Source organism: Leptonychotes weddellii, chromosome 6 (genome assembly GCF_054177405.1).
Source record: "Leptonychotes weddellii isolate Sample4059 chromosome 6, ASM5417740v2, whole genome shotgun sequence".
Classification (NCBI taxonomy): domain Eukaryota; kingdom Metazoa; phylum Chordata; class Mammalia; order Carnivora; family Phocidae; genus Leptonychotes; species Leptonychotes weddellii.
In genome coordinates this window covers 29140014-29158441 of record NC_138374.1, presented here as the reverse complement: position 1 = coordinate 29158441, position 18428 = coordinate 29140014, and the positions used below count along the sequence as shown (strand labels likewise).

General features: G+C 39.4%; 1 protein-coding gene across 2 annotated transcripts in view; it reads left to right on the top strand.

The window, feature by feature from the left end:
* The window catches only part of ENTPD1 (ectonucleoside triphosphate diphosphohydrolase 1), a 104399-nt gene that overhangs the window by 50262 nt on the left and 35709 nt on the right, over positions 1–18428 (top strand). For both annotated transcript variants that reach the window (XM_081823741.1, XM_081823742.1), the window contains exon 2: positions 6086–6213. In XM_081823741.1, coding sequence (XP_081679867.1) covers positions 6086–6213 — 128 coding nt within the window. The remainder of the gene's footprint in view (positions 1–6085; positions 6214–18428) is intronic.

Below are 18428 nucleotides of genomic sequence, written 5' to 3'. Positions count from 1 at the left end.
AAAAAAAAAAAATGAAGATAGTAGGAAGGGAAAAATGAAGGGGGGGAAATCGGAGGGGGAGATGAACCATGAGAGACTATGGACTCTGAGAAACAAATTGTAATTTTTTACCTTTTTAATGGCATATTTTGCTTCAGAAATATTTTTATGTTTTATATTAAATATATCTCATGGTGCAAAGATGTGGAAGTACAAATGAGAGAATTTATGAATGGAAGGTATAGAACATAGGGGACTATAAGGCCAGGCAACCTGGGTGAGTCAGTTTGCCCCACCTTGGCTGCGACCCCCATACTAGTGATATGTGGCCAGTACAGATTTTCTTAGTCTGTCTCACTGGCTACAAAGAACCAAAGCTTATTGACAAATGCAGCTGCTTTGAGAAAGGGTAGAATCTTGAGGGTGCAATTCTTCGATTCAGATGTGGAAGAGGATTCATTTAGTGGAAGCAATGTACTTACTGCAGAGACCATCAATACATGAGATTGTTACGCGTGTTGGCTGGGACACAGGGAATTCCTGTCTGCAGTCTCAGTGATATTTTGCTGGAAACAACCCTCCTCCTTGCCAGCCTTATACTTGAATATGGAATTCCATGATGACCACAAAGACTTATTGTGCTCCATGCAGTCTATGGGCAAAATAATGCAGGAGAAGCCAGAAGGGGTATGGGTGAGGAGGTAGATGGTATGGTGGGAGGAAGTAAGGAGAACGAGAGTGAGGAAGGGACTCCTTTGCTTCCTTGTTTCCCACACACAGAGCCCCTGTTGGCATTTGATTTTTGCAGTCATTAACATTTTTAGAGTCAGGCATACCAAGTGCAAAGTCAGTTACTTGCTGCTAATCTGAAAAGAGCACAGCTCACAGCAAGAACTGTGGGGTGGGGAGCATGGGATTGGCAGAATCTGATTTGCAGGAAGAGCTTGTTCTGCACCCCTACTCCCATTTCCACTGCCTGGTATCCCTAGATGGGCTCATCCCACCCAAAGCTGAATCTCTGAAGGGGTTCACTCAGGATCAGCCAGGCTACTTTGTTAAGATAAATGCACTCCTTTTCTAAAGAGCTGTGAACTGAGATTAACAAGCTAATTAACATTTCAAAGAGTAGGAATAAAAGATCATAAATAAAAGCAAATGACTTCCTCTGAAGTCTGTGGTTCAAGAGATCAGTGGGACAGGACGTGGTTAATCTACTCAATTATCCATCTCTACCTCTCTTTCCATTCCATCTTCCACCTTTCCCTTCCCCTCTTATTCTGTCTTCTTGCACGTGTCTCCCAAGCCTGAGTAAATCATGTTTTCCCTCCCTCTCATTTGCCTTTTGCCCTTTAACTAACTGGCCTTGCAGTTTATTTTTAGCATTTGTGTATTTAGTGACATTGTACAGACTTCCTTGACTTAAAAACACAGGCAGGAAAAAACCCCACCAAATTAAAGTGCTCTGTCCTCAAACTTGACTCTGGATTTATTAATTGGAAAAACATGGGTGGGGGTGTGAGATGGAGTAAGATCTTTCCATTTGAACAGAACTTGGGGTGAATTCTTTTGCATTGAGTCGAGGAACAAAGCTGAGTAATTTCTACACGTCCCTAAATGCAGAGCAATGGCTGAGGCAGTGGAGTGGGTGTGAGAGACCCAGATTGGATTCCTCTCTGCTGTTTGCAAGATGTATGACTTTGAGCAAGTCCCTTTACGTCTTGGGGAACTATAATGTCAGCCTCTGTTACTTAGCTCCAAGCTTCTATCATGGACCGAAGACTCTGTTTTAAAAGGTACAACACTGTCTGGTGTCATCTGTGACAACATCCCGACAACCCCTCCAGCCAAATCCTCAAAGTCAGTCACTTTTCACTTCTGGATGATGGAATTGGCTCCCACATACAGCACTATTACTGTGTGCCAGGCACTGTACTAAGCCTTAGTCATGTGGTCCAGGATAGGGCAGTGGTTAAAAGCCTGGCCTCTGGGTCCAGAATACCTGTGCTTGCTTCTACATCAGTGTAACTCTGAGCAACTTCCTTAACCTGTGACTTAGTTTCCTCATCTGTAAAATGACAATAATGAAGATGATAATAGTACCTATAATTCTGACCTTATTTAGAAAGGGTCTTTGCCAGTGTAATTAAAGATCTTGAGATGAGATCATTCTGGACTTCGAGTGGGCCCTAAATTCAATGACTAATGTCCTGATAAGAGAAAAGAGGGAAATGTGACATACACAGACATAGGGAGAAAGGCTGGATGCAGACAGTGATTAGAGAGATGCCCCCACAAGCCAAAGAATGCCAGCAGAAGCTGGAAGAGGCAAGAAAGGAATCATCTCCAGAGACTTTGGCCCTGCTGACACCTTGATTCTGGACTGCCAAAATTGTGAGAGAATAAATTTCTGTTGTTTTAAGTCACCAAGTTTGTGGTAGCATGTTGTGGTAGCCCTAGGAAGCTGATGCAGATAATAGTACATCTACCTCCCAGGATTGTTGGGTTAAATGAGTGGTTATATTTAAAGTGCTAAGAGTACAAGGCGCCTAGGTGGCTCAGTCAGTTGAGCATCTGCCTTCGGCTTGGGTCATGATCCCAGGGTCCTGGGATCAAGTCCCGCATTGGGCTCCCTGCTCAGCAGGGAGTCTGCTTCTCCCTCTGCCTGCTGCCCCCTCTGCTTGTGCTCTCTCTCATATAAATAAATAAAATCTTTTAAAAAATAGAGTGCTAAGAGCAGAATCTGGAATACATGAAGTAAAATTTTAAGGTACTACATCTTTGGTATCATGAAGTGAGATGGCTGGGATTTCTCTGGCAGAATTTTGATCTTCACTTTAATAGGATGCTCTTATGTCTAGATGTCAGGATGACTGTATAAGAATCAAAAGATCATTTTTTCTTTTTTGTTCTTTTCCTCTGACATAGCTAATTGGCTTGAAATCAATCTGTTTTCTCAAAGCTTGGGTTTCCTTCAGTTTTGTCTCTCAGGTGAAGAGCTGAACTTTCTACCTGACTCTCACCTTAAATAGAAACATTTTCTCACTTGTCATATGAAAGGGAAAAAACGGGAGGGAAGTGGTAGTCTTAATTCTCCAGTATAGTGAGACAATTCAAAAGAAAACAAACACAACACTTTGCCATTAGATATTTTGATAAAAAGTGCTTCTTGAAATTGTTTTTGGAAATGCCATTTCACATTGTGTGATAGAAACCGAATTTCTGTTATCCACAAGGCAAATGAAGGGCTCTCAGGGAAGTAGGGGAGAGACAGTCACTGTGAATTTTCCATAACAGAATTTGACTATAGCAGTCATGGCATCTGAAAGAGCTCTGGGGACCAGAGAAGAGGGGGCAGTGACCTAAGTGGTTCCCTTTTATAAGCACATCCCAGCTAAGTCCCCCCCTGTACCCCCACATCTAGTGGTATGGCTAGTACTACCTCCTAAGAAGAGTCTGGCTTCCTGCATGTATAGGGCTTTTGAAAACTACCTGCCTTAAGCCATAGAAAATATGGTAGTATTTTAATTACTCTTCCCTGGTAATCTAGCCAGTTATATGAAAAACAAACTTAGCCATTATTATTATTATTATTTTATTTTTTTGGTAATAAACCTTTTAAAAATTGTGTATGAAAAATTCCTAAAGTTTCTTTCCCATCTAAGTTCTTTTTCTCGTCATATCTGTAATAAGAATATGATGAAAGTCTTCAATATATTCTGATAATATGGATGTCATTGCAAAAGTTGGGCAAATGTGGAAAAGTATATTTCTAACTGTTCAGGAATAATAATGTTAGCAAATAATCTCATTAGGAAATGGAAGAGACAGAGTCATGTCAGGCTATTTCCCATCTCAGGGCTTTTGCAGCTGCTGTTCCCTCTTTCTGGAATGTTCTTACTCCTTCTCATAGCTGGTGTTTTCTCATCATCCAGGTCTCAGTCAAATGTCACCTTCTCGGAGAGGCTTTCCTGACCCTCAGTTGAATCCTTCACCCCAACTCTGCTGCATATCCCATTACTTGGTTCTAATTTCCATTAAACTGCATAACATCCCTTAGTTTTAATTTCTTCTTAGTATGTATCATGACCTGGATTCACTAATTTATGACTTCTGTTCTGGCTTATTTATCTTCCCAGTCAGATTGTGAACTCCAAAGAGCAGGTATCTTGTTGGTCTTTGTCACTACTAAGATTAGTGTCCAAATAGATGTGGAAGGAAAATGAGGTAGCAAAATTGTCATATTTATGAAAACAACTAGATTTTTTTTTTAACAGCTTGAGGGAGTAAAGCATTCAAAATTCAATTAAAATAGAAACTGCTGCAATGTGCTGCCCTTGGATATTAGATTTGTAATTGTTCATCCAAAGTGCTGCTTGTTATGAGCTGTGTTTGTCAACAGCATCACTTTGGGAACTGAGGCAAGTAGTACCTAGGGCGATTCTTTTCCACATTCCAGAGCCCTGGCATCAAACAGGAGACTTCTGGTATACCAGTTATATCAGGATATTTTGGCTTCAAAGTATTAAAATCCAGACTCTAACTGGGTCAAAGCATAAGTCTCCTGGGAAGATTGGAGCAAGGATTATTCTTTTAGCAGTTCAAAATGGCATCAAATACTCAAGTTCTGTCCATCTCTCTGCTCTGCCATCACTGAATGTCATCTTATCCAGGCAGGGCAATGTCTGAGGAAGACGAGAATGCTGCCTTTCTTTTCCTAGACTTGCTCCAACAGACTTCCTCCAGGGTCTCATGGGCCCTTTTTGGGTACATATCCATTGTTGAACTAATCATTGGTGAGGGAATGAGATTGTGCACAACAATAAGGCCTGACCCTGAGCCAGGGTCTGGTGGGGTGGGGGGGCGTGGGTGGTGGTGGAGTGTATCCTTTTCCCATGAGGTGTGTGGACTGCTTGGGGAGTGGCAATCATCTGAACAAAACTGAGGTTCTTTTGGGCGGGGAGAAGGAGGGGAAGTGCTGTATATTTCATCTATTGTTCCTATGTTTGGAAGGTAGCTAATGGTGTTGCTAAAACTTTTCTCCTAAGTTTTGTACTGTTTGGTCTGATGAGTAAAGACTGGTTCAAGATTCTAGAGGTTGATGAGCAGACTGGAGACCCATACAGTTACAGTCCTTTGGATTAAGTCCAAGCTTCTGCTCAAGAGCTTGCAGAAGAGCTCCTGTTTCAGCATGCAGTGGGGGCTACTGCTGTTCAAGAAGGAGACCTAGAGGGGGAGAATCAGTTGGGCTCCTCTTTCAGCTGCTTTAGTCCCATGCCCTGTCTTTAGAGAAGTGCAATCTATTCTGCAGAGCCCATCTCATCCATGTGTTTCTTTATTGCTTTATCCTATCCTTCTTCCCCAAAGCCTAAGAAAAAAGTTTAGGGATAGTTTGGGAAGTTGAGAGAGGAAGAGAATGAGTTGTCAGAATGGAGGGCGTGGGGCAGCTTTCCATTTCTTGTTTATTTCTGCTATATGCTCTGTTTGTAATGATCAAAGTAACTTGTGCCTTTTATATAATTCTCTGCTTGGAGCTTTATTATGTTCCACAACAGGTTGAGACTAAGAATAGATGAGATAATGTGAATGTTGAAATGTTCAAAACTCCACAGCCTCTACACCATTACCAATTACAACATATAAGTGTGGTTGAAATGCAAGGGGTATGTCAAGCCAGAAAATGGCATGGAATGTTGGGACTTTGATGTTTGATGATATATTCTGAATACTTTTTAACATCTTAAACATTTTGTGGTAGATTTGAAAAATGAGGGCAATCCTTTTTTGTTGTTGCTTGAACCCTCATAGACCGGTATGACCTATTAAACTGCCAATTTGGGATTCTTCCCTGTTCTCATTCCTTATGTGGTCATTGACCTAATTCTGTCCATTCTCCTTACCACAGGCACTAACTCAGTCTTGGCCCTTATCACAGGACAGACAAATCCTTTTGTTCTTGAATTATTTCCCTATTACTTTGCAAGTGTTGTATGGATAAAGATGAACTTTTACCTATCTTTGATGTCTTCAGATAGCTATCACAAGACCTTATGGAAAGTGGAGGAAAATCAATGTTTGTTGATATTTCCTTTTCTGCTTTTGGTTTTAGAGTCTGAACTGAAGAATTTTTGTTCCAGAAATATACTGATCATCCTTGGCTTCTCCTCTATCATGGCTGTGATTGCCTTGATTGCTGTGGGGCTGACCCAGAACAAACCATTGCCAGAAAATGTTAAGGTAACTCAAATCTGAGAGGTTCTGGCTGGAGTGCGGTGGGGGAGGGGAAAGGGGTTGTGGTAAATCAGAGCAAAACAGGAGGGGTGGAGGTTCTGGCAGCCCAGGAGCAAGTCAATATCCACTGAATTAGGGAGGTAAAATGGAATGATGCTCATTCTGGAAGAGGAAATGTCTTGAATCAATTAGTGGTAGGAAGATAATTGTCTTTATGCTTGTTCAGCAATAATTATTGTTACTACTTTAACAGAAACAAATACTTTATGGGGCGCCTGGGTGGCTCAGTCGTTAAGTGTCTGCCTTCGGCTCAGCTCATGATCCCAGGGTCCTGGGATCGAGCCCCACATTGGGCTCCCTGCTCCGTGGGAAGCCTGCTTCTCCCTCTCCCACTCCCCCTGCTTGTGTTCCCTCTCTCGCTGTGTCTCTCTCTGTCAAATAAATAAAATCTTTAAAAAAAAAAAAAGAAACAAATACTTTATTCACTACATCCAGATATGTGCTGATACCATGTGGTGATATTTTGTGCTGATATTCTATGATCTAGCACTGTCTCTCCTTATTCATTGTTTCACTGTGGATGTGTCACAACATTGCACTCTTTGATCTTCTTAATCATCATAAGTTGATCTTCTCAATCAACTTAATAAAATTTATTAGAGAACATTGTACAAAGCATTTTGAAAGTCAAAGATTGTGGAGAAGACTTGTTCCTCATCTTCAAAATATTAAGGAAAGTGGGGCGCCTGGGTGGCTCAGTCGTTAAGCGTCTGCCTTTGGCTCATGTCATGATGCCAGGGTCCTGGGATCCAGTCCCGCATTGGGCTCCCTGCTCAGCGGGAAGCCTGCTTCCCCTGCTTCCCACTTGCCCTGCTTCCCACTCCCCCTGCTTGTGTTCCCTCTCTCGCTGTGTTTTTCTTTCTGTCAAATAAATAAATAAATAAAATCTTAAAAAAAACCCCAAAATATTAAAGAAAGCAGCAAAATCCATGGGAAAAAAAAACAGAGCACATACATGTATCAAATATAGTGATTTGAAATGAATTCATGGGTGGACAGATTTCTTGGAAATTTCCACATTTGAAGAGATAGTTAATATCATTAAAAATAATTAGGATTGGGGCGCCTGGGTGGCTCAGTCGTTAAGCGTCTGCCTTCGGCTCAGGTCATGATCCCAGGGTCCTGGGATCGAGCCCCGCGTCGGGCTCCCTGCTCTGCGGGAAGTCTGCTTCTCCCTCTCCCACTCCCCCTGCTTGTGTTCCCTCTCTCACTGTGTCTCTCTCTGTCAAATAAATAAATAATAAAATCTTTAAAAAAATAAATAAATAAAAATAATTAGGATCGTTAACTCTGCTGTGATTTCTGCTTCCTTTCAAATTCATCAAAGTAAAATTTCAAAGACATGAATATCTTACAAGTAGCTTGTAATATCATTATTTTAATCTGTTAATTAAAAAGCATGTGGAAAATTTAGATTTATGTTGTAAGTACACCATTTTAAACTTTCATTGAAATTAAATAAATGTATAAGTAAATAAATCTAAAAGGGCCCAGAATATGCCAATATGCTAATGTTGTACATATTGGCACATATGTACACATAGACGATGCCTTATCCAGAAGTTAACTTGACCATGGAGGCTCTGAAATACATGGGCAGAAGTTTATTTTCTTGTATTTGAAGATACTAAACTGTGAGACTGGAAAGATGGATGCATATGCCAGGCTTCTAAAACTTTTGCCACCCACCCAAATCAGTTGCTATATAGCGGAGGCCTGGAGTTACATCGGCATTCCTTTGCGACATGAACTCAACTCAGTGTTGCTGTGCACAGCAACCCCTTTGTCAGCTCAGAAGGCCGATATTATCTCATTGTCAATGGTCTCTTGCCTTTTAGTGTTGGGTGATGTTGGCTCTCTTGGCAAAACTTCACTCACAGTTGAAGCCTCGTGACATCTTGGTTCTGCTATTTGTTTATCAGCTGCTAAAGTCATGATTGCCTTCTTGATTTGACCTTTTTACATGTTCATTATTGCATCATTGGAGAGGAGCACTGCCTAGGAGGCAAAATCCATGACAGACTTGAGCTCTGTGTTCCCCGTGAATACTTCTGGTCATGGGTGACCTTCCTGCATTCACAGTGGTCATCACTGACTCTGTTGTGATTCTGTGTTGTGCTGGCCCCACAAAATGGAACAGGTCTTTAAATAAGAGGTATGAGTATTTGAAGAGTAGACAATGGCATATGAAATGAATCTTCATAGCAATATCACTGGTTTATTTTACACAAAGATCATTTAATATATGCAAACTAGTCATTTATTAAGGTCATACACTAATCTTAATAAGATTTCTGGCATATATTGAGGGCAAAAATATTTTAGGAACTTGTCTTTGGTGATGGCTTTAAGCTGTGTATGCTGCCCAATATAATAGTCATTAGCCATATGTAGCTATTTCAACTTAATTAAAATAAAATAAAATAAAATAACTTTGTTCCTTAATTGCACTAGCCACATCCCAAGCAGTCAATAGCCTCATGTGGCTGGTGGATACTAAACTGGACAATGAAGACACAGAACATTTCCACTGCTGAAGAAAGTTCAATTGGACATTGCTGCTTTAGAGGATACTCTTTGATAATATCTCTGAAATCATTTAAAACTAAGTTTGAGGAATAAGATATATGATAAAACATTATAAAATCTAAAATAAGGAACAAGAAATGAGACTTTTTCTTATGTGGTTTATAAACTAATACCAGGACCATCCCAGATATCCTGGGCTACTAAAGTGCTTTGAGTAGTTTGTTGGAATAAATTGATTTTCTTTCAAAAATTATGATTTAAAGGATAACACTTATTTTGATATTTGTACATTTGTTTTAAAAACATAACATCGAACTTCCAGGGAAGATGGTGGAGTAGGAGGATCCTAAGCTCACTTCATCCCATGGAACAAGGTAACACCCACATCCATGTACATAACCCAGAAAACGATCTGAAGACTGACAGAACGGACTCTTCACAGCTAAATGAAGAGAAGAGGCCATATCAAAGAGGGTAGGAAGGGTGGAGACATATTTGGAAGCTAAATGGACCTATCTGTAGGAGGGAGGAACAATACAGGCATGGAAAGGGGAGAGGACCAGACTGTCACACCAAGCACCCCACACGCACAGGGATCCTGCATGAAACCAGAGGGGCCTAATTTCCCAAGTTCTTATAGTCAGCAGGGATTAATGCCTGGAAATTTGAAAATTAGTGGGCTCAGTTCTGGAAGAGCCAGGAGGGTGAGAGGAAACGGAGAGATAGCACCCTTAAACAAACAGCCCTGTGGAGATACAGCATAGAAGCAGCAGTTTGAAAAGCATCTGGGGTGTGCAGGAGGGAGATTTGTTTATTAATCTCAGAGCATGTGCTTGGAGGGGCAGGATCATTGGGAGACTTCTCTAAGAACAAAGGAGCTGGTGGATGCCATTTCCTTTCTCCACCCTCCAGCATAAACACATGGACACCTATGAACCAGCGCTTCTCCAACACTACCTAACTTGCTAACAGCATGCCCCGCCCTTGTGTTCTCCTGTGGACATGCTGGCTCCAGCCAGGCCTCACTCCAGGTCTCCTATCACAACAGACCTTACTAATACCACCCACCCTGCCCCCAAGTGCTTCTTGGGATCCACCCCCTCCAATCCAGCCACCCTTGGTTCTGGTGGCTACTGGTCCCCTTTCACAACAGACATAAACAAACCTTGCTAACGCTGTGTGCCCCACCCCCCCCATCCCTGCATTCTCCTGTGTATCTGCCCCCTCCAGTATGCCCTTGGCCAAAGCCCATCCAAAGTGGTGCCACAAGCCTGGCAGTGGGCAAGCAGCCCTGATAGGCCAGCACCACTCCAAAGTGACTCCTGTCCTGGGGAGAGTGGAAGATAACCACACACACCAATCTGACTGCAGCCCCAGCAGTGGGCTGGCAGCAGATGTCTGGTCTGACTGCAGGTCCTGCCTGCCTGTGAAAGGCTCTCAGAAGACAACACAAGGAAAGTGCCCTACAGTTTGGTGTTACTGCATCTCTGGCAAACTCCTGGTCTGACTCAACTCAAGCTGAAAGTGGCCCTATACTGGCCCACTAACAACACACGGACCAAACTCTGCCCACAACAGGCAAAGAGAGCCATCACAAACAACTGGACTGAAGGCAAAAGCGGCTAAGCCACAACAGAAGGACACATGCATCACACATAGGAGATACCCCTGAAGCACCAGGTGAACAGGGGACACTGCATGGCAGGGCACTACGGGACCTCTTCTTCATAAGGCCATTACTGTCAAGTACATGAGACATAGCCGTCTTTCTTAACACAGAGAAACAGATGCAGAGAGTTAGACAAAATGAGGAGACAGAGGAATATATTCCAAATGAAAGGACAGGACAAAATCACAGCAAGAGAGCTAACAAATGGAGATAAGTAATATGCTTGTAGAGAATCTGAAGTAATGGTCATAAAGATACTCACTGGGCTTGAGAAAAGAGTGACCCTCTTAACAAAGAGAGAAAACAAAAAAGAGGGTCACCTGGGTGGCTCAATTGGTTGAGCAACCAGCTCTTGGTTTTGATTCAGGTTGTGATCTCAGGGTTGTGGGATCAAGCCCTGTGTCAGGCTCTGGCTCAGCTCAGAATCTGCTTAGGATTCTCTCTCTCCTTCTCCCTCTGCCCTTCCCCCTGTTCTCTCTCTCTCTCTCTCTCTTTCAATAAACAAATAAAATCTTTGGGGAAAAAAAAGGAAAACAAAAACAAACCAATCAGAGATGAAGTACTCAATAACTCAAATTAAACCTACACTAGATGGAATAAATAGTAGACTGGAGGAAGAAGAAGAACGGATCAGTGACTGGAGGACAGAGTAATGGAAAGCAATCAAGCTGAACAGGAGCAAATAAAGAAATAATAAAAAAATAAAACCAGGGAATTCACCGACACTGTCAAGCATAAAAACATTCGCATTACAGGGATCCCAGAAGGAGAAGAGAGAGAAAGGGGGGCAGAAAATTTATTTGAAGAAATAATAGCTGAAAACTTCCTGAATCAAGGGAAGGAAACAGAAATCCAGATCTGGGAGGCACAGAGAGCCCTCAACAAAATCAACCCAAGGAGGTCCACACCAAGACAAATAGTAATTAAGATGGCAAAAAGTAGTGATAAAGAGAATTTTAAAAGCAGCAAGAGAAAATAATTACTTATAAGGGAAATCCCATAAGGCTGTAGCTAATTTTTTAGCAAAAACTTTGCAGGCCAAAAGGGAGTGGCATGGTACATTCAAAGTGCTGAAAGAAAAAAACCTGCAGCCAAGAATACTCTATCCAGCAAGGCTGTCATTCAAAATAGAAGAAGAGATAGTTTCCCAGACAAACAAAAGTTAAAGGAATTCATGACCACTACCAGAAATGTTAAAGGGGACTCTTGAGTGGAAAGGAAAGACCATAAGCAGGAGTAAGAAAAATAGGAAGCACAAAGGCAGTTAAAATAAGTATATCTATAAAAATCAGTCAAGGGATTCACAAAGTAAAAGGATGTAAAGTATGACATCATATACTTAAAACATGAGGGAGAAAGGAATAAAGAATGGATTCAAACTTAAGCAACCATCAATTTAACATAGACTGCTATATGTATAAGATGTTATATATAAAGGTAATGGTAACCACAAATCAAAAACCAGTAATAGATACGCAGAAAATAAAGAGAAAGGAATCCAAGTATATCACTAAAGAAAGCCAGGAAACCATGAGAGAAAGCAGCAAGAGAAGAAAAGAAGAACTACAAAAACAACCATAAAGCAAGTAACAAAATGGCAATATGTACATATCTATCAATAATCAGTTTGAATGTAAATGAACTAAATGCTACAACCAAAAGACATAGGGTGACAGAATGGATAGAAAAGCAAGACCCATCTATATGCTGCCCACAAGAAACTCATTTCAGACCTAAAGACATATGCAGATTGAAAGTGAGGGGATGGAAAAGCATTTATCATACAAATCGAAGTGAAAAGAAAGCTGGGGTAGCAATACTTACATTGTACAAAATGAACTTTAGAATAAAGACTGTAACAAGAGACAAAGAAGGATGCTATATAATCATAAAGGGAACAATCCAACAAGAAGATATAACAATTATAAATATGCATCCAATATGGGAGCACCCAAATACATAAAGCAGCTAATAACAAACATCTTTCACCTTTCAAGGAAGTAATCAATAGTAACATAATAATAGTAGGGGATTTTAACACTCCACTTACATCAATGGATAGATCATCCAAACTGAAAATCAACAAGGAAACAGTGACTTTGAATGATACATTGGACCAGAATAATCTAACAGATATATTCACAATATTCCATCCTAAAACAGTAGAATACATATTCTTTTCAAGTGCACATGGAACATTCTCCAGAATAGATCACATATTGGCCACAAAACAAGTCTCAACAAATTCAAAAAGATTGAAATCATACCAGGCATCTTTTCTGACTACAACACTGTGAAACTAGAAATGAACCACAAACAAAAATCTGTTAAGAGCATGGAGATTAAATAACATGCTACTAAACAATGCACAGGTCAACCAAGAAATCAAAGAGGAAATAAAAAAATACATGTAGACAAATGCAAATGAAAACATAATGGTCCAAAATCTTTGGGATGCAGCAAAGCTGTTCTAAGAGGGAACTTCATAGCAATGCAGGCCTACCTCAAGAAGCAAGAAAAATCTTAAACAACCTAACCTTATACCTAAAGGAGCTACAAGAAGAAGAACAAACAAAACTCAAAACCACTAGAAGGAAGGAAATAATAAAGATTAGAGCAGAAATAAATGAAGTAGAAACTAAATAGACAATAGAACAGATCAATGAAACCAGGAGATGGTTCTTTGAAAAGATAAACCAAATTGGTAAACCTGTGGCCAGACTCATTAAAAAAAAAAAAAAAGAGGTGACTCAAACAAAATTAGAAATGAAAGAGGAGAAATAACAACTAATACCACAGAAGTACAAAGGATTATAAGAGACTATTATGAAAAATTATATGCCAACAAACTGGACAACCTAGAAGACATGGATAAATTCCGAGAGACATATAACCTCCCAAATCTGAATCAGGAAGAAATAGAAACATTGAGTAGACCTATTATCAGCAATGAAATTGAATCAGTAATAAAAAAAAACTACCAACAAACAAAAATCCAGGACCTGACCGCTTCCTTGATGAATTCTACCAAACATTTAAAGAAGAGCTAATACCTAGTCTTCTTAAACTATCCCAAAAAATAGAAGAGGAAGGAAAACTTCCAATTTCATTCTATGAGGGCAACATTACCCTGATACCAAAACCAGATAAAGAAAAAAAGAGAACTACAGGCCAATAACTCTGATGAACATAGATGCAAAAATCCTCAACAAAATATTAGCAAACCAAATCCAACAATACATTAAAAAAATTATTCACCACGATCAAGTGGGATTTATTCCTGAGACACAAGGGTGGTTCAATATTTGCAAATCAATCAACATGATACATCACATTAACAAGAGAAAGGATAGAAATCATATGATCATCTCAATAGATGCAGAGAAAGCATTTGACAAAGTACAAAATTCATTCATGATAAAAACTCTCAACAAAGTAGGTTTAGAGGAAATATACCTCAACATAACAAAGGCCATATATTAAAAAACCCCACAGCCAACATCATAATGGTGAAAACTGAAAACTTTTCCTTTAAGATCAGAAAAAGACAAAAATGCCCACTCTTACCACTTCTATTCAACATAGTACTAGAAGTCCTGGCCACAGCAATCAGACAAGAAATAGAAATAAAAGGCATCCAAATTGGTAAGGAAGAAGGAAAATTTTCACTATTTGCAGAGGATATCATACTGTATATAGAAAACCCTAAAAGCCCCACCAAAAAAACTACCAAAACTGATAAATGAATTTAGTAAGGTCGGAGGATAAAAAATCAATATATAGAAATCCATTACATATCTCTACACTATACATCTATAATGAAATAACAGAAAAAGAATGTAAGAAAACAATCCCATGGGGTGCTGGGGTGGCTCAGTTAGTTAAGCATCTGCCTTCAGCTCAGGTCATGAACCTGAGGTCCTGGGATCGAACCCCATGTCGGGCTCCCTGCTCAACAGGGAGTCTGCTTCTCCTTCTCTCTCTCTGCTTCCCCCATCCCCACTGGTGCTCTCTCTCTCTCTCTCTCTTGCTTGGTCTCTCTCTTTCAAATAAAGAAATAAAATCTTAAAATTAAAAAAAAAAAAGAAAGAAAACAATCCCATTTACAATTGTACCAAAAAAAAATAAAATGCCTAGGAATAAACTTTCTTTCACCTTTCAAGGAGGTAAAAGACTTGTACTCTGAAAACTATAAAACACTGATGAAAGAAATTGAAGATGACATAAACAAATGAAAGATATTCCATGCTCATGGATTGGGAGATGTCCATACCACCCAAAGCAATCTATGGATTTAATGCAATCCCTATCAAAATACCAAGAGTATTTTTCACAGAACTAGAACAAACAATCCTAAAATGTATATGGATCCAAAAAGACCTTGAGTAGCCAAAGCAGTCTTGAAAAAGAAAAACAAAACTGGAGATACCACAATCCTAGATTTCAAGATATACTACAAAGCTATAGTACTATAAACAGTGTTGTACTGGCACAAAAATAAATGCACAGATCAACAGAACACAATTATATGGTCAGTTAATCTTTGACAAAGGTGGCAAGAATGTGCAATGGGAAAAAGATAGTCTCTTCAACAAATGGTGTTGGGACAACTGGACAGCTACATGCAAAAGAATGAAATTGGACTGCTTTCTTACACCATACACAAAAATAAACTCAAAATGGATTAAGGACCTAAATGTGAGACCTGAAACCATAAAAATCCTAGAAGAGCATAGGCAGTAATTTCTTTGTTGTCAAGTGTAGCAACATTTTTCTAGATATGTCTCCTGAGGCAAGGGAAACAAAAGCAAAAATAATCCATTAGCTTCTGCACAGCAAAGGAAATGATCAACAAAACTAAAAGACAGCCTACTGAGTGGGAGATGATATTTTCAAATGACATAGCCAATAAAGGGTTAGTATTCAAAATATATAAAGAACTTATACAGCACAACACAAAAAAACAAATAATCCAAATAAAAAATGGACAAAAGACATGAACAGACGTTTCTCCAAAGAAGACATACAGATGGCCAGAAGACACAAGATGCTCAACATCACTCATCATCAGGGAAATGCAAATAAAAACCACAGTGAGATATTACCTCACACCTGTCAGAATGGCTAGAATAAAAAACACAAGAAAGAGTTAAGTGTTGGTGAGGATGTGGAAAAAAGGGAACTGCTGTGCACTGTTGGTGGGAATGCAAACTGATGTGGCCACTGTGGAAAACAGTATGGAGCTTCCTCAAAAATTAAAAATAGAACTACCATATGATCCAGTAATTCTACTCCTGGGTATTTACCCAAAGAATACAAAAACATTAATTTGAAAAGATATATGCACCCCTGTGTTTATTGCAGCAGTATTTACAATAACCAAATTGTGGAAGCAACCCAAGCATCCACTGATAGATGAATGGATAAAGAAGATGTGGTACATATATACAATGGAATATTATTCAGCCATAAAGAAGAATGAAATGTTGCCATTTGCAACAACATGGATAGAGCTAGAGAATATAATGCTAAGTGAAATAAGTCAGAGAAAGACAAATACCATATGTTTTTACTCATATGTGGAATTTAAGAAACAAAACAAGCAAAAAAAGAGACAAACCTAAAAACAGATTCAACTATAGAGAACAAATTGATGGTTACCAGAGGGCAAGTGGGTGGGGGAATGGGTGAAATAAGTGCAGTATACTTACCATGATGAGAACTGAGTAATATATAGAATTGTGGAATCACTATGTTGTACACCTGAAACTAATATAACATTGTATGTAACTATACTGGAATTAAAATAAATAAAAACTTATCATCTCTTCATGACCATACCTCATTCAGCAGCTCTTCATTTGTTCACAAATTCATGTATCAACAATTATGTATTAAGTATCTGTATTAGGTACTGTATTTTAGCTACAGAATTGGGAAGCCAGTATAGATATGATTGAGCTTACTATTAAACACATTTAATAGATGATACAAATTATTAATTATAGTTGTGATGGGTACCACCAAGTAAAAGTTTTGGGAGGTAGGGAGTCTTCCCTGAAAGAAATGACATTTACAGTAAAATTTGAAGTATGATTAGAAGTTAGCCGAGATAGAGAATGATAGAGAGTATTCCAGGCAAAAAGCAAGCAAGTCCAAGAATCTCACAGATAAAGATGGTGAGGGAGGTGGTTCAGTCAGAGTCTTGCAAGTCAGGTTGAGGATTTTAATTTTAATCCTAAGAGCAATGAGAAGACAGTAACTTGATCAGATTTGTGTTTTGAAAAGATCACTCTGGCTGCAATGAAGTAGAGGGTGAGGTGATAAGAGCAGATATAGGAGAGGAGGCTATTACAGTAGTTTGGAAGGAGGAGAAAGTTTGGAGTTAAACTTTTGAAGAAAATTTTTTTGTTTTTGAGGTATTGGATATCCAAGGAGAAATGTCAAACAAGCAGTTGGATAATCAGATCTGGACCTCATAGAAGAGGTACAGACCCACAGTGCTCCTTAGAAATATAATGCAAGTCACATTTTAATTTTTCCAGGAGCCACATTTTTAAAAAGTAAAAAGAGATTAAATTAATTTTATTTTTTTATTTTTTTAAAAGATTTTATTTATTTGTTTTGAAAGAGAGACAGAGAGAGGGGGAACACAAGCAGGGGGAGTGGGAGAGGGAGAAGCAGGCTTCCCGCAGAGCAGAGAGCCTGATGTGGGGCTCCATCCCAGGACCCTGGGATCATGACCTGAGCCAAAGGCAGACGCTTAATGACTGAGCTACCCAGGTGCCCCTGAAATTAATTTTAATAACATATTTAATGCAATTAATTACATCCAAAATATTATTTCAATATTTCATCAAGATAAAGAATTATTAATGAAATATTTTCCATTATTTTTTTATGCTATCCTCAAATTCCAGTGTGATTTTTTAACTTAAATCACATCTCAATTCAGACTACAGTTGGCCCTTGAACAACATGAGGGTTAGGAGAGCCACCCCCACCACACAGTCAAAAATCCATGTATAACTTTTGACTCCCTCAAAACTTAATTGCCTACTATTGACCAGGAGCCTTACCAATAACATAAACCATTGATTCTCACATTTTTTGTATGTTATATGTATTATATACTGTATTCTTACAATAAAGTGAGCTACAGAAAAGAAAATGTTAAGAAAATAGTAAGGAGAAAAAATACATTCATAGGACTCTACTGCATTTATCGAAAAGAATCCATGTATAAACGGGCCTGCACAATTCAAACCTGTGTTGTTCAAGGGTCAACTGCCATTAACATTTCAGGTGCTCAATAGCCACATGTGGCTAGTGGCTGCCTTATTGGACAGTACAGGTCTAGACTAAAGATATGTCTCTGATGCCTTGATGTATTGAAGCCCTAGACATGGATGAGATTAGAGGAAGAGGGTTAAAAGCAACAAGAGGGCAAGGATCAAGTCCTGAGGAATTCTAGCATTCAAATACAGTGCTTGCAGTTTATAAATCATTTATATTTTTTCTTTCCAGGAATGCTGTGAGGAATGAAAGATTATCCTCATCTTATGTAGATAAGCAAAATGAAGGCCTTTGAGGTTCTCTTGCTCAAGGCTCAATATCTCATAGATTACTACAAGAATTATGTAGGATTAATAAATGCAAATGTGAAGTGATGAGCAGGTGTCCTGGTCCACTGTGGACACTCAGTGATTGATAACTCATATGTTACCATCTTTGCAGCCTGTCTGCCTGGTCACAAGTTGCCATTTTATCCCCCCTTTTTCCCATCGAACTCACCCTTGTCTAACCCAGCCCGGGTCAGTCCTCCCATCCTGATGATCCAGTCCTGTCATCTTCCTGCCTGATCCAGTTTGGGTTCAGCCTTGCTGGGGTGGTGGTGGCCTCATGCCCAGGCCATATCTAGCAAAACACAAGAACTCCTTATTGTACTGATGTGTTGTTTACT